Source organism: Chenopodium album, chromosome 26 (assembly GCF_948465745.1).
Source record: "Chenopodium album chromosome 26, dcCheAlbu1.1, whole genome shotgun sequence".
NCBI classification, from domain to species: Eukaryota; Viridiplantae; Streptophyta; class Magnoliopsida; order Caryophyllales; family Amaranthaceae; genus Chenopodium; species Chenopodium album.
Window position 1 is genome coordinate 20,213,221 of NC_137859.1, and position 17,686 is coordinate 20,230,906.

The 17,686-nt window shown below is 35.0% G+C and overlaps 1 protein-coding gene across 2 annotated transcripts; it reads right to left on the reverse strand.

The window, feature by feature from the left end:
- Positions 1-208: 208 nt before the first annotated feature.
- LOC145616226 (protein RRC1-like) lies at positions 209-17,087 on the reverse strand. Of its 2 annotated transcripts, none has more exons than XM_081670919.1 (18): positions 16,905-17,087; positions 16,262-16,340; positions 16,044-16,179; positions 15,832-15,877; positions 13,111-13,171; positions 12,877-13,020; positions 12,061-12,171; positions 11,731-11,896; positions 9,535-9,647; positions 9,368-9,436; positions 8,537-8,758; positions 7,648-7,706; positions 7,443-7,527; positions 7,095-7,232; positions 4,689-4,913; positions 3,796-4,586; positions 2,842-3,008; positions 209-711 (listed from the first exon to the last, which is right to left on the reverse strand). In XM_081670919.1, the coding sequence occupies exons 2-18, from the start codon at positions 16,334-16,336 to the stop codon at positions 425-427; spliced, it is 2,895 nt and encodes a 964-aa protein (XP_081527045.1). In that variant the 5' UTR covers positions 16,337-16,340; positions 16,905-17,087; the 3' UTR covers positions 209-424. The 2 variants fall into 2 exon arrangements, with proteins under 2 accessions (XP_081527045.1, XP_081527044.1); XM_081670918.1 differs by having other exon boundaries at positions 4,689-4,916.
- Positions 17,088-17,686: the final 599 nt, after the last annotated feature.

A 17,686-nucleotide genomic window follows, 5' to 3' on the forward strand; every position in this document is an offset into this window, starting at 1 on the left:
AGAAATACGAGATGTCATCTGAAGCAGAAGTCTCATTAAACGCCTGAAACAGCTCCACAACAAACTGATGTTGGAAGCGCTCCAATTTGGAACTTTATTTTTGTCTTACTCAGACACTACTATAATCCTTGATTGGCCTAATTTCTATTTCTAAGCAAGAAGCAGCTGCAGGATTTTGGCCACACAGCCACTTGACCAAGCACCGAAAACACAAATGAATGAAGGCTTTTCTTTCATATAAAAAATTACAAAACACAGCTAAACTTTAGACAAATCTAACAAAGGTGAAAAACTGCAAATTTTATACATCTAAATAAAATACTTTCATTCAAGCACAAAGCCATCCATCTGTAACTCGCAAACTTTCAGTTAAAGCCATCTTTAAGACTCAAGCCAGTACAGAAGAAAAGGCCAACTACATCCATTATTTTACTCTTCGTCTTCTATCTTTGTCTCTATCTTGCCCCCTATCTCTCTGATGATCATCCCTCTCATGACCACTCTTCTCAAGGTCTTTTCTATTTTTGATCCTTTCACTCTCTGAATCTTGAGATTTAGATCTGTCCTTAGAACGGTAATCCCTGTCAGCATCATCCGTCCCTCTATTCGATCCTCTGCGTGGTGGGGTCCCACTTCGACTTGTGCTGCGGTGCCGTTTTCGAGATGATTCTCGCAAATCATCTTTTTTGTCTGTTCTCTCCATTGTTCTTTCTGCAACATTTGTTGAAACAACACATCAGCATGATTTAGTAAAGCATTGAGTTAAGCTTTACTTTTTGCATACTCTATAGCTTTATTATCCAAGCCAATGAGGGAATGAACAAGGAACATAACATAAAAACAATTTTTAAAATTTCAGAATCAACCACAGAGAAATAGAAGAAATGCACAAACATGGTGCTTTTTCCTTTTTTATTTCTCAAATAAATGGAAACACATGAAGCTATGTCCCGAAAGGAGAGGTGAAAGATGGGTCCTTTTTAAGGAGCTAGCATAGTAGTTTTTCTTGACCATTGTAAAAAAAAAGAGAGGGGGGGGGGGGGGGGGGGGGGGGGACTCTACAAGGCAGCCCTCCACTATTGCACATTCTGCATTGTAGCCAAATATATTTTACATATGTAAAAATTAAAATACAATCCATATATAACAAAGGAAAAATTGCTCGGAAAAATCCGACCTTTGGCTCATCCGCCCAAAATAATCCTATCTTTTGATTATTTTTTAATAATCCAACCTTTAATACTAATCCGCTTTAAATGGTCCCAAGTGACCTGCAACCGGTTAAGAAGGTAACTTTTTTTTATTAAGTTTAATTTACACATGTCACAACGTAATTGGTCAAAAAATAACTTTGAATTTATTTTATGAAAACATAATTACTAATTAATTTTAATTAACTAGTTTAAAACTATTTTTTTAAATTATCAAAATAATACAGAAATAATTAAAAACTTAAACCACCACCACCCAACCACCACCCCGCCCCATCATCGTCCCAGAACCAGCTCCGACGCGACCAGGGCCATTAGCCCTGCGACGGTCTCCGCCTCTACTCCGGCCACTTCCGTCACCTCTACTCGGTGCGAAGGAAAGGGGCCGGAAAATGGACAGGGGAAGGGGAGAGAGCCGGAAACGTGGCGAGGAAGGGGAGGGAGGTCGGGATCGGGACGGGGAAGGGTTTGTTAGTGGGTGGTTGGTGGTTCGGGGGGGGGGGGGGAGGAGTAGGCGGTTCAACGGGGAGAAGGGACAACAATCGTAGTGGCGCTCCGGCGCCAAGCAGGGAGGGTTGGTGAGAGTGGGCAACCGTGGAAGGTGGTTGGCCGGTGGAGGTGGTTTTTAATTTTATTTTTATAAAACAAGTGGGTTTTTTAATTAAATATTAAGTATAATTTTTTATTTTTTCTTTTAATTTTCATTTATTTTTTAGACCAATCAAATGCCAATACGTGTCATGTAACTTGCCATAACAAGTTAAATGACCGGTTAGGACCATTTTAAGCGGATTGACATTAAAGGTCGGATCATAAAAAATAATCTAAAGGTGGGATTATTTTTGGCAGATGAGTCAAAGGTCGGATTATTCCGGGCAATTTTTCCTATAACGAATACTATAGCTGAACACCCATGTTGCTGCTTAACATCTTCACCCTTCCCTTAGTACTGCATTGTTGTGTAATCAGAACATACTGATATGTGGATGGAGATAGATATTGAATAGTGTTATGGAGAAGAGGTGGTGCTTACTGGAGGGATAAGAGGGATGTTCAGTTGGTGGCACTTGAGTTTAAGCAGTGACAGGGCGAAGAGCAGAGGATACATAAATAGGGGAAGAGAGTTTAGTTTACAAAAACAAATAACTTAAAGTAATTACTTTTCTAGAGTCACAAAAACGGTCAAAACAAACATAAGGTTGTTCTGTAGTGTTTCCTGAAATAAAAATTGAAAAAAAAAAAATAATAGTCCTCAAGCACATACAAACTCCAGAATTATAGTAGGTGTTCCATGATAAATTGCATCATCACCAATGCTCCAAAACTATGTACATAAATCACTTCATCAAACTAGATATAAACTATCTCCTATTGCGAAAGTTCTCAGCAATGTAGGGAATTTTCACCTAGAAGCCAACTGAATATAATTAAGAAAACCTAAGTGTTGGGAGACTGCTCCTGGAAATACTGACAAGATTATTAGTTAGACTTGGGCTGAATGATAAATGCAAAACATACGAAGTATATAGTAACATATCTTTGGGATCTCCTCTTTGGATAAAAGAATATTAGCTTCAACTTCTGGAAAAAGGCTGTATTAAAAATTTAAATTTTTGAGGAAACAACTTACTAATCCTGGGAAGATTTTCACTTGAGTCCGACAACCCGTAGTCTGATTCTAGACGTTTCCTATATATTGCAACCTTCTTCTCAATTTCCTCTGAACTTTTGATACCTCGTTCTTCAAGAGACTCCCGATATTCCATCAATGAAACTTCTAGACGTCTCAATTTTTGTCTAAACAAGTGTAGCCAAACACCAAAACACGTATAAGGTTACATTGTAAAACACCGTAAATAATGATGTATTAAAATGAAAACTTAAATACCTTAGTATCACTTCCTCTATTCCAAATTTGCTGATACAATTAAACTTTTAACACTATTCAAAAACTCTACTTTGACTAGCTTTTGTGATTTATAGATAAGAACAAACATACCATGTGGGATCTTGTTAGATTCCACTTAATGTGTAATTTCAAAATATACAACTTTTTATAATTTTTCACTTACTGATTACTGAGATACTTACAATTGAGGTTATGCATTGGTAAATATTATAAAGGAAACATGTCAACTAATTTAGAACAGAACAAGGTTAAATTGTTTTAATTTTATACACTTTTTTTTACTAAAAAAAATAGTAAATGGATTAAATAATAATTTGCTCCATAAAGTATAGCATAACTCCATTCACACGTTTCTCCAATATGGTAGTATAAAAGCTTTACTTGTCTATTAACTCCCTTAAACAGAAAAACTCAAGAGAAGATGCAATTCTGACGCTCAATTCCACTCAATTCCACTAGCACTCAATTCCACTAACACTAACACTAACACTAACACGAATGACTTAAATTACAACCATGTTCTAACATGCAATAGTTAATACAATGGCCAAAATTCCCTGCTTCCATCCCATGGGTAAAAGAGAATGATATAACAGAGTGAGAGTGAGTAAGAGTGAGTGAGAGAGAGAGATTATTCTCAAGTAAGGACGTAAGCATAATGATGATGAAACAAACCTTTGCTCTTCATTTATAGTTAGTTCTGGCTGTGTTGCAGCACTAGTCTGAGTTGCATACTCACTATCCTCGGCATTAGATAGATCATCTGCAGCTTTCTCACTCCCAGAAGATGAGTAACCCAGCCCCAGACCACTAGAGCTTTGCTTAGGCTCATCATCATCTTCTTCTCTAGCCCACTTTGAGGCAGGCAAAACAGTCTCTGCTTTTTCTTTTTTCAAGAATGGTTTCACTTCGGACTGCGGAAGGGAAAATTCTTGTGGCAGAGAGTTAGATTCTCGTGCTTCCACATCATCACCATAATAATTCCATGGTGTCGGTCGTGCAGCCTCGATCTCAACATTCACATCACTCTGCACATTAGCAAATTTAGCTGAGCTTGGTTGGGCCTGTACATATTTCAAATCATCTTCCAGCTCAGATCCACGTTGCTTCTCAGCTTCTCCGAGATAAAGCAATCGTGCAACCATCATTTCTCGACCTCCAACAAGTGAAAGTCCATTGTGCCTACAGCGCCTCTCCAGCTCAGGAAGAGGGAGGCTTCGCAACTCTAACATAGCAGCTCCCTTGCCCATAGCCAAGGCTACATCCTGATTAGTCTTGCTTCCATCAGTTGAACGTTCAGGGCGACCAACCTTTTCTTCCATTTCTAGTACATCACCACAAATGGAATGGAAAGGTATAACCCCAGAAGCACTGGGTCGAAGAAATGTAGCTCGCAATCCATTAACATACGCATCTGAAAAAAGAAACCAGTCTGACCAAACTTGAAGCACTTTCAACACCCTCTCCTACAATTACAATTGTTTGGCCAAGATTTGAATCAGACAATTAGAACATGCAATAGAAATTTAATAAGACAGAAATTGACAATTACCAAATCAAGATCTAACCTTAAGAGCTTCAGCAGTGATTCTTCCACTTATGCTACGATACAAGTCATTAAAGCTTTCCATTATGTCAGGCAACGTCACCTCAAATTTAGTACGGTAAGCAGATGCATTCTTCACTGGAGCACTGCTATTATGAAGAATGTCAGACACAAGCATCAATCTTGCAACTTTTGTGGGTATTGGTGTTTCCTTCAAAGTAAGAGACTCCGTTAAAACTTCAACTATCTGCTATGCAATACAAGAAACAACATAAGTTAAACCTGAACCATGAAGACATTGATGTCCATCAATTTTTATTGGAAAGCATACAAATCCGCTAACAGCATCATCTTTATTAGTCTACCTCAGCATAAAAGTCAAGTATTTGCAAAATGAGGCATGAAAAATAATCACTAAAACAGGCTAGGCCAGTATCAGAGACAAAAGCATTGGTTATCAAATCAAATGGATAATGTAAACAATATAAGCCCAACCTTGTATCAAAGAAATGGGAAATTGGAGGGGCAGAAAACTAGCCTTGAATATTCAAGGATTAAGTATTTATATTGATTTGAAAAGAACTGAAGATCATCAATCTTCTTAAGAATGGCACAAAAGTATAATGAAAAAGATCTGCAATTGCAGTCGACATTGCACATTCAACAAAATTTCCTTGAGCTGAGATTATAGTAACTACAACTAACATTCACATTCAACAATATTAAACACCATTTATACAAATGAAACTAGTGTTATATATCCTAGGATTGACTAGAACTGGATCAGTTTTTTTTTTTTCTTTTTTTCTTGCATACTCTTTCATCATCACCAATCAGATAGTTTGGTCATAAATTAGGGAAATTTGCACTAACTCGAAAGTTCCAGGTAATCCTTTTTGGAATATAGGAAAAACCTTGGCACAAACCAAACTTTTTCATCAAAATTCTAAACAGAGTTTGGACATTACACATTCAGAATTCTAAACTATTTAGCATTGCTACGGATATAGGGTCAGAAACGGGAAAAGGTATACGGGAACAGGGATGGAAAACGAAAAAATCAAAATTCAAATATTTGGGTGCTGTACAGATACGGCCAAAATTAAATAAGAAAATATAGAATTTTTTTGGCAAATACACAAGGTTGTTATGGGCAAACTTACCTATATCTCTACTATATAAGTGAAGGGAGATGGAGTAGAATATTGGTGTCCAAATTGTGAAAGGCCCAAATTCCCCCTTCACTTTATTTATTTGTTAGAATAAAACGCGCTTTTTTGGTGTGGCCAGCTACACCGTGCGGCCAGCTACATCGTGCGGCAAGCTAACACATGCCAAAACATTGACCGGGTAACCCCTGATCGATCGAATAACCCATGATCGACCGAGTAAACCCTAACAAAATAAACCCTGACCAAGTAACCCCGGTCACGCCATGTGGCCAGTCACATATCAATTAAAAACTTTTTTTTTAAAAAAAAAAAATCAATAATTGGCATGCCTTGACAAAATGTCCAAATCAGAAAGATTCAAAGATTTTAATTAGAAGAACAATTTTCACAAATTAAAAAGTATAATATTATCAAATCTTGAAAAAAAAATCTATAATAAAAAATTTGATTATACATCCCATAGTTTCTTTTAGTTGTTTTTATTAAAAAAAAAATGCATATAAAACTTTCCTCATTGTATTGTATACTCCCTTAGTTCTTTTATGTTCTACTTAGATACAATAGATATGCAAATTAAGAGAATATTGAAAAAGGTAGGTGGGTATAAGAAAACTGAAAAAAGTAGGATAACTTTAAAGAGAATGAAAAAAGGTAGGTTTGTAAGAAAAAGGTGGATAAAGTAAGAGTGGAAAAGATTGTAATTATTATGAGGTTGAAAAGGGTAAGATTGTAAAAGGGGTAAGCCAAAAAAAAATATAAAGCAAAGTGAGTAGAAAAAAAAAGACCGGACTTGGACGAAAAGTGAGTTTAAAAAAAAAAAAATCTAGGGGAGTAGATGATAACAATTTTAAGACCATATAACTTCTTATATGATTATAAATGCTTATATAAAATTTTAAGCACACATCACATGCATAAAAATTAATACTAATGTTGTATAATACATGTGTGTTAGTGTACATAAGCATGCACCCTTTTCCAGTAAATACTACACTCTTTTACTATAATTTACTAGTATTCACCCCTCACATACACACCTTTCTCTACAATTCAATGCAACTTATCTATATCATGGAACAATCAAAATTGGAATTTTTGAGATGGTTGTAGTAGATTATTTCAGCACAAGCCATGCTATTCATTCACTCTTTAAACTTGGCTAGAACTTTACTTTACCAGGCCACAATCCTAAAAGCTGCATCCATAATATTTTTTAAACCTTCGCCCACATAATCAAACCGACACAAAATGCATACCTCACCAGCAGCATCAGCATTATCCAAGGAAAATCCCATAGCATCTTTGATTTGATTTCTCTCTAGGGTCAAAGCACGCAGCATATCCTCAAACTCATCCCTTTGTGAGTCTGTAAGTGTCCTTTCAGGATCAATACGCTGCACATAAAAGGCAGAAGTTCCCTAAATTAGAAGAGAGGCCAAATATATGAGTAAGAATGCATGCATCTATCATCAAAGAAGAAAGCCTTCTTAAAGGAATAGTGGTGATGCTTATAGATTTTCATGTAGAGCAAAATCCTAAAAATGCAAAAGTATGGGTAATTGTGTTAGATCCAAAAGCAGAAGCAAGAGCATATTTAAAAGTACCCTGCTTCTTCCTGCTGCATATGTTGCACTAGAATCCTTCTCGGGATCTGGGCTTTTTGCTGTGGGAAGAGGAGGTGGCACCCACCTGAAACCAAACACGATGTAAACATACATATATCAATATGCAAATTAGGAAATTACCAGAGGTTCTAGGGAAATATATAACTGCTAATGCAACAACAATGAAAAAAGGGGACTACTTTACCTCCCACTACCAGTTATCATGATGAAAGGCTCTGTTCTCCATCTCTGGAGAGTGTCACCCTGAAACAAATAAAAGACCATCAGAGGATAGGTTTACCTAAATTGACATTATAAAAATTCATTTACCCAATCTTTGAAAACTACAAAGCGCACTAAAAACGAAGCAGGTTTAAAGAGAGGAGAATTGAAAATTGAACATAGTATTCTAAGTGAAGAATAAAACAAAACTTTGGTAGTATTCAGTTATAATGCCACTAGTGAAATACTAAAGTTATTGTGATTATATGTCCTCTTTTTTCCCCAACATAATTCACTGTTGGTTAATCATTGGGGTAACATGATTATATACTAAAGTTATCTTAGAATAATTCACTGTTGGTTATATACTAAAGTTATTTAAATTATATGTCCTTTTTTTTATTGTTCAAAGCATGAAGCTAGTTTATGTTGCTTGCAGAAGGATTAGGCAAAAATATTCCCTCAACAGTTTCAACAATGTAGCTGCACACGCTCCTCTTTATCTTACACGGGCAGAAACATGTGACAGGAAGTATAGTAAGAGGTGTGGTATGATGTCAATCTCTTACATTAACAAACACCCTATTCGTCAGAATGAGAGCATAATGGCCTAATAAATGATTAGTCGATTCTTCCACAATGCAGAACATAAGGGAGAGCCAGTGGATGCATGAGCCAGTAAATAGAAAGGGTGACACAAAAGTCTATGGATGTCTCTTCATCTTAAAAATGATATTACATAGACATGCTTATATCATCAGAAGCTTTTGATATTACAAAATAACATTACATGGAATATACGGAAAATAAAACAGTCAAAACAAGCATACCTTCAACCAAACCAATTCATGCAAATACATGAGAAAACACACCTGAGCAAATGAATAAAGCCTCCAAACATAGTACATATGTTCCTTTGAGCCAAGGTCAAACAAGAAACTAAAAAGAGGATTCCCTCGTCCACGCTCCATTATTGCTTGCTCAAAAGCACACCCTCCATCTAAAACATATAAAGCCATGGTATCAATGACATGGCGAAGATGCCTATCCTCAGGAGGCACAACTGTTATATCTGGAACATTAGGAGTAAGGACCTAAAGATAGAAGCAGCAAAGGGTCAGAAAATAATAGAACAATTACAGCATTTTCAAGCCCCCAATAAGTTAAATCTTCAAAGGAAGTGGCGAAAAGTAGATTGTATATCATAATCACAATAGTAAATTTACCAACTGCGTGGAATAAACCCATCTTTGAAGATTGAAAAAAGATCAAAACCCTACGTTGTATATAAACAAGATTTTCTTCTTAAAAGTTTTTACAAGAAATTAAATGTAATAAATAAAAAATAAAGGAAAAGAAAAGAAAAGGCATTAAGAACACATAAGGCTCCAATTTCTCAAAAGAAATACTACAACAAAATTACCGCCTTCAAAGCAAATACATCTAAAAGAAATCATCTGTCTTTTTCTCAAACCCACACACCTTTTCGTACCCTCTCTCTTACTTTATCCAAACTTTTCCTACACCCAACTTAAGGCTCCAGTTTCTCAAATGAAATACTACAACAAATTATCGCCTTCAAAGCAAATTCATCTAAAAGAAATCATCTGTCTTTTTCTTACACCCACACTGGCCACACACCTTTTCATACCCTCTCTCTCAAATTAGCAATTAGTTAGCAAGAACTCGAGAATAGAACATACCAGCTCAGAGTTTTGATTTGAAACAGGAGCCACAGGGGTGCCTGAACCAGACAAGATTACGGTGCCACCCTACAATTCAAATAAAAAGAAACCACTGAGAAAAACAATTCTAACAGCTTATGGTGAGGGGGGGTTGCTTGAGACATTAGCAAAAAAAGCTAATCAACCTCTTTACTTCTGATTGCCATATGGCCAGGTGGAGGTGCAGGTAATGCCTGTGATGGGAGAGCAACTGATTTACCCCATCCAATCTTCAATTCATATTCATAAACAACCACCCCTGAGGCACAAATTTAGCATAAGACAGACATTTCAGCTTCAATATGCATTTACAAAAGCTTCAAATAACGTTTAAGAAAGACAAAGAGTGAAACAAAATATCACAATCATAAGGGTAACTGAATGAATACATGTATATGGCACAAAAAATACTTAAATCTCCTCGATAGCTTCCATTTTCGACACAACAAGTTTGTACAGTTATATCAATTCTAAGAACTAATGTTACACGATCAAGTACATGTTTAGTCAAACCAAATCCTTTATTTATTGTTTCCCACTCTACCCAGATTGAGAGACAGCCAAAAAGGGCCACCTGTTTAATTTTGGTTGACTCATAAGCACTGAATCCATTTCCTTCACTATAGTACTATTAGTAAAGCACATAAAAGAACTGGCAATAGATTCAATTAAGATCATTATCCCCACCATCAACCCTGTTGTACAACAGCAAAGCTCTAGCCAAAACTTAATTATATGGTAGAAAGATCACTAACTAAGAATGCCTTCTCAGCATGGGCTTGCTTCATGTCAATTAAAAAAACCTTATATCAATTATTGTAATGGAAGACATCTGATACAGTATTAAGAGGAAAGGTTTCAGTAATAGGGAGGGGTGTAGGTACTACAAAGCATAAATTTCACGATTAGGCATGGTATAAGTTATGGGAGGCAAAATAACAAACCACAACACAAAAAATTTAATTACCACCTATCTCAAAGGGAGGGGAACACGGTGCAAAAACAAGGCCGCATCACTTAGGTTGGGCCGTATCGTACAGGATATTCAATTTACAGAATTGAAATAATCCGTATCAACAAAGGGGTGTTCCATAAACCTGCCATCTTGTCCAAATCATATGTTCCGACCCCGAATCACCCCGCATTGGACGTTATATCATATGTTTCATTCAAAAGTTACTTCCTATTTAATGTTATGGTGAAAGATTCCTAAAGTATCCCACTATAATCCTCTTACCCTAACTATTTTAATAGCATACAACTACTAAAATTTCCTAGAAAACACCACCACCACATAGCCCCATATAACTATCAGTGATCCACTAATAGACCTACAGATTTCAGCACAAGCACCAGATTGGAAACATTTGGTGATAACCTTTTTTTCATTGGAGGTTTTCTGCGAGTTTCAATCCAAGATGTTACGCCTCCCACCAAATTAGTTATCAGACATTTCATACATGATACAGTTTCCAGGCTATTTCATGAATGACGACATACGTGATTGGATGTTTGCATGCAGCTTAGCTTTTAGAAAAAAACTACTTTTCGTATTAACCCTTCGAGAACCATCTCTTTTTAAGTTTTCCTTCCCTCAGAAAATCTTTCTCCTTTCGATTCCCAAAGCTACTATGACTAATAAACATGAAGCAACCAATGCTGTAAATATCACCAATCACATTTGATTATGCCCAGATTGACGATTTATTCAATTTAATACGATGAATAAATAAATTTAAAATACAAATACTTGGCATTAAGATTCAAACACAACCAGATTTAACAATATCAGATTCATTATTTAGATTTTCAGTTAAGAGTTGCTCAGACTAAAATAAAATAAACAGCTTTTAGGATAGAGGAATAATGCAGCTGAAGTATTTGTATTTAGAAAGGTACGATGGGTTTAAGACTTTAAGTCATGTAACAATGACAAGTGAGAGATAATCTTGTGCTTAACCAACTGGTTTAAAATTGGATGATAAGGCAAAATACAGTAACTGATCATTATCACCCTCATCCATAGATTTCCATACAAAGGCTCACTGTTTCCCTTCTGATCTCAGTCAAGCCTTTGCAGAAGACATTCCATGATCAGAATTGCATTAATTGGCTCTATCCTCCTCACCACTCAAGAAGAGGAGTTGGACCACCAAGGAAAGGCACGTCTAAAACTGACTACACAAGAGTGAGACATTCGAGCTTCAAAATCATAATACACACTTCCATACCCTGGAATTACCTAAAGAGGGCAGGAGGGGGGGGAGGACTGGAATGGTAATAAACAACCAAGGAGTTACTTAACCTCATATTGCAAGAAAGAGAATAATGAAGTAACAGACCTTGCATTTCATCCTTAGCAGCCTGTGCTTCACTCCTATTCATAAAAGCAACAAACCCACAATTCCTTTGGCGCCTTCGTTCCTCTTCTGTCCTAGGCCACATAATTTTTACGCTAGCAATAGGTCCAAATCTCCCAAAGGTTCGCAAAAGGAAACTCTCGTCAACCTAAATCATGTAAAGCATTGACAGTCTCATCAATATCTCATACAATGATATTTGGAAAAACAACTATGTTCAAAATCTAGAAACTTTAAGCTTGTGCATATAGTTTTTTAATGGAAAAGCATGGAAATATTGTTCAGAGGACAGTTTTAACAGCACAGACTAACCTTCGGTGATAAATTTCCTACATAGAGATTTGTTGTTTGTGGATCACCATCATCAAAAGAACCCCTCCCAGCATCAAATTCATCAGGCAGCTCATCGAATCGAGTAATAGGCTTACAAAGGGTAAACAATAAAAGTCAAAGTTAAAAGCATAAGAATGCAACAGAAGAAACCAAAAGTGCTGGACAGAATAAGTATAGACCAGATATTTTCATAAGAATGGCTCTACCAACAAACATGTCTCAACATTGACCAATTCCAGTCACCCCCCCCCCCAACAAAAACCTTTCTTCGAACCAAGTCAGGACATCAGCAACAAATAGTTATTATCATCTTTTGTGATGCAATCAATCTATGTCACTTTTTTAGCTCCCTTCGTATCGATGGAAGGTGAAGACCGCAAAAAAGCAATTAGTCATGCACAGTATTACAAGCAGTCCTACCATCTCTCACTTTTCCTTTCCCTCCTCTCTGTATCAAAGTCTCTACAAAAGTAAATAAACCAACCGATCCCATTCCAACCTCAATATGCAGAATCATCTTGCACCATATAATAACGATATTATAATCCTTTCTTCATCAACACCACATTTTTAATGTTAATAAATAATAGAGATATCAAAATCCTTTCTTAATCAGCAGCGCATATTTAATTTTTTATTTTAGACGAAGCAATTAAAGCTAATGTCTCAAGATAGCAAAACCATTGGGGCAAACACAAAACCATTCCAACATTTAAGTCGCACTTGGTGCAAGAGGAAATAGTAAATAGAGCAAGTTTGTCTCTGGGTATTCTATATGAAAATAGATACACTTACTGCAGAAAGTTCCCCATCACGCCATTTATCACGATCTTGATTTCTCTTCTCTCTCATCTCTTGCTCATGCTTTAGCTCCTCCATAAAGTTGTCAATATTTCTCATTCTTCCTTTCTCTTTTTCTTTTGACTTCTCTCTAAGTTCCTGTATATTTCAATGAAAGCCTAAGAATTAGAAATCTAATCAACTGGAAACCAGGAAAAAAAATAAAAAAATTACATGATATGTTCCTACCTCCCTCTCATATTCTCTGCCTTTAGCTGCCATTGGTGGTGGTAAGAATGATGGAACATATCTGCCAATTGCGAACATCGATTTCACTTGGCAAAGCACCAACAGTGTTGAAAAGCAACACTTTCAAGAAGATAAGAGAAAATAGGTAGACTCGGAAAACAAAGTAATCTATTAACTAAGAAAACATGAAATATAAAGTTGTGCACTTTTGCAATAAACATCACACTTAGAATCTACTTCTCCCCAAAGACTTTTGGGATGCTTTTTCTTCATATAAGGAGGTTTTGTTCAAAAACAAATGACAACAACTCATTGACACTTTAGTAAATCATGTACAATGTATTCAATCTAGTCATAAAATAATATAATAATCAATTTTCATAAGTGCTTTTGTTTAGGAATAAGTATTGGTTCATAACATTGGTGACAACATTTCGCAATACTTCCTATCAACACATTCTTGTTTACAAAAGCATACTTCCTCTGCTCTATTAATATTGCAACAAGAAGGATATCATGCATCCCAATGCACATTTTATACGCTAATTATCTATAATTGTGTAAGAGTAAAAATTATAAAAAGTTGATATTGTGAGAGTATTTTATGAGACGAATCCAACATGATCCCACATTACTATATTTTGCTTAACGTATAAATTATATTATATGGTCAAACAAGAGTGATGAATAGTTCAAAAAGTCCATTGTTGCAATATTAATAGAACGGAGGAAGTATTATAAAAGGACAAAGAGTGGTAAATACAACCAGAGGAAACAAGAATAATAAGATAAAGAGGTAAAAAACAAAATATACAAAACCCCTGTTCAGAAATATCTTCATTAAATCACCTTTGTCACAATAACCTATTAATAGAAACACTTCTCATTCCATTACAATATATTAAAGTTATATTAGCACAATACTATGCATTAAATTTCCTTCAAACCTATAGCATACAAGGTGTAAAAATTAATTTACTACTGTATACTTCATTGTGGCTTTACATACTTCAATAACCTACAAAATCATTATATAAAACATTTCTAGCCCATACATTTCTCTATCCTCCATTACATTTTACAAAAATGAATGGCTCTAGCAACAAAACAATGGAGATTAAGTAGCTAAGAATAAAAGAGAATTACAAACAGAGAGGAAATACTATAGGAAAATACTTAGCACTTATACGTAGAGTTTCCTCAAAAGCACTGAATTTTGAACTATCGCATTGTCTTACCTTGAGGTAAACATTAACTTTTTCCATCCCATTAAGTTGGTTATAATTTAGAAGCCAAAAAAGAGAGTTTGAACTATTGCATTGTCTTTCTATGTAATTTTGAACTATTAATGGCCCAATTGGTAGGATGTGATATATGGTGGTAATGGTTATGAAAGTTCCATGACAATGTCTATGATAATGCTTCTCTACCTCAAGGTAAACAAAATTCATTCTCACTTAATACCACCTCTAGAGTAACGAGTAAGATTCACTGATTCAACAATACATAATGCTTAGGACACTCCAAATTCGAGGGATAAGGGAATAAGAAGAGAATAACAGAAACTTGAGTGATACTTGGGAATAGAGTTGCAATATTATTAACATTGACCCTAAACTTTTATGGAAAATATACATAAAAGTTCATCACTCTTACCACCATATATTACTACTTACCAATTTGGCTATACATGTCGTAATTAACCATTTTACAAGAACTATATAAGGATTTTTTTTTAAGTTTAGTAGACATTATACCCTTCTACAATTCACTAAACAAAATCATGCAATTGCATCAAAAACTTTTCTTATTGCATAATTTCCACTTGTATCAGAAAGGACAGAAACATTAAGTTAGATTAATGCTTATGAGGACAAACATTTACTACATATTAAGACAGCTAAGAGCTAACAATGAACTATTTTGCTTACTTAATGTGACTGGTGGAATTAAAAGTTATAATTATATTTAACTAAAAAAGATAAAGAAAAAAAGGTGGCACACCGTCATCAATTACTCGATCTCATCCATCAGGAGCCATACAATAGACATAGATGACCACAAAAGCTAACAAGATTACAGCTCAAGAGTCTCAATTTTTAATTTAGTATAAAAAAAAAACAACGGTTACTCTAACTTGTATAAACAACTGCAATCCTACAATAAGAGCATGATACTCTCCTAAAAGACTTTCGCTGCTATGTCATTAGTTTTCTGCTTCATTCAATCACATGAAATTCCACCGGGCCTCATCTATTTTTTCTTGGCATGTTGGATATTATCTAAACATGTTGGCTGTAATCTGAACTTGTCTAGAATTAACTCAGTTGCCCTTACTGAGCTAATATGAACTTAGTCTACCTTAATCAGCATATCATAATGTATTGGCCACTAGCTGTTGTCCAAACTTCTCATCAAACATATTTCTACAAGGTGAAAGAACAAGGCCATAGCATGCTGGTTTCAAGTAAAAAGTCTATGTCAAACTAATAGAGGTACCATATATTTGCCGGAAAAAATAGTGCATGAGATAAGACATAAGCCGTACAGCTATACAAAAGATGCCTAAAAATACAATACAGTGATGCAATGAAAGAGCTGGGAAACTGTTACCTAACTATTTTACATCTAATCCTAAAGAAGAGATGTTGCCATAATACAACATTATAGTTTTCAATTCACATTGTCTAATCAATGTATAATCTAAATGCATTCATTTACCTACTCCCCTTCTTTGAACCTGATACACCATCTTTGGAATTTCCACCTGCCATTTGTGAATAATAAAAAGGCCCATATTTTTATTAATGTACCCAAAGTATAGTTTAAAGCATCTCCATAACACAAATGAAACAAGAAGAGTATGCAACCGCTAATGCGCAAAATCATACCAAATATATTGTAAATATATTTCTTAGACTCATAATGCTAACCTTCAGAATCAGCTTTTACTTTCTCATTGGGATTGATTAAACCTCCTCGTACAAAAGCCTTCGACCCTGGAGCATCCTCTCCTTGAAATGACTCCAGAAATTCCTCATACAGACGAGCTGTTTCATCTTCTGCCCTCTACAAATATAACATCAATCAACTTTAATATTTATCTTACCACACAGACCAATCAACATTCAAGCCAGATAAACAATTGTACCTTCTTTTTCGCTTCTTTTTCTTCTCTATGCTTTTGGAAAGGAGTTTTCTTTCGAGTAATTGAAAAAGAGCTCATGCCGCTGATTCAGGAGTATTCAATACAAAAGTAAGTAAAAGAAAGAGACATAACAAGCTCATTTATACAACTAAGCCCATTCCCGACTACCCGAGGCAAGTACGGAAGCACAACTGCCCAGCGCCCACGGAATAAAGTCCCATTTTTCATCCTAGACTCCTATGATAAAAGGGTTATAAACAAAAGTGGCTGCATAGTTGATTAGTTGAAGTAGTTGTATATTAGCTTGATAATCATCAAACTCAAGTTTAGGGAGAAGGGTCCAATTTCATAGTTCAATCCTAAAAATATAGGATTCTGCAACACATTCAATCATCAAATCATACTCGAAATCACATAATCTTTGGGGAAAAAAGCATATTTGATCCAATTGCGAAACTAGGCTCGTAATTTTCTTCTCTAGCAACATGTTATAATCTTTCATAACCTTAGTAATTAGAACAAACAAAGTTCAAGAATTCGAACCTAAATTTACTACACTGACAATTAAATTAAATTAAATTAGATCAACGACTAACCCTAGATTGTGAAATTGATATGATGATTACAATAGGAAAGAACAACTTACCTCAGAAGCTGCTTCAATGGAGGATAGAAATGTTAGAAGGCGGCTCAATGGAGAACGTGGAGTGCGCTTCAATGGAGAACGTTCAGTGCTCTAGAATGGGAAATTGAGAGAGAGAGAGAGAGAGGAGGAAAACAGGTAGGGCTCCGTTCATTTTTTTTTTATTTTTTTATTTTTTTATTTTTTTTTTCTATTTGGACAATATTTATCCATGGACATATATGATGTATATATTCGGAGCTAATTCTCTTCCTAGCACGGTGCTATTTACAGCACAAGTGAATAATAATATAACTAGGTTAGATCCCGTGCCATAGGTTAGATCCCGTGCCATGCACGGTGATCTTTAGTTATATATATATAGTTATATAGTATTGATTGATTGAGAAGTATTACTGTACTTAATATTTTTTTTTTCTTTTTTTTTTGAAAACATTATTGTACTCAGTATAATTATAAATTAGTCGAGAAATAATAAAAGTATGAAATATGTGTTTCAAAAAAAAAAGTATGAAATATGTTAATTTGGTATTTGCAATTTTAATTGTAGCTTCCAATACACAACTAAAACAAAAGTAGGCAAAAAATCTGAGCAAAATTTTTTTCTTATTGTAAGATTATTTTAAAATTTTGATTTTTTGGTATATAATTGATTATTTTTTTTTAGAAAGATTTGTGAATAAATCTTTTATTTTAAATATAATAATTACTACATGTTAATATGGAATATGTAAAAAAAAATAAATAAATAATTAATATGATTTTTGTAAGTGATTTGTTTCCTT

Bases quoted from the DNA above. Each gene is read 5' to 3' on its own strand.
- LOC145616226 (XM_081670918.1), bottom strand. From the start codon at position 16,336: ATGAGCTCTTTTTCAATTACTCGAAAGAAAACTCCTTTCCAAAAGCAT. The intron at 13,172-15,831 runs GTAAATGAATGC...CGCAATTGGCAG, and splicing joins GGTTCAAAGAAGGGGAGTAG to ATATGTTCCATCATTCTTAC. The intron at 7,233-7,442 runs GTACTTTTAAAT...TTTTATGTGCAG, and splicing joins ATGCAGCAGGAAGAAGCAGG to CGTATTGATCCTGAAAGGAC.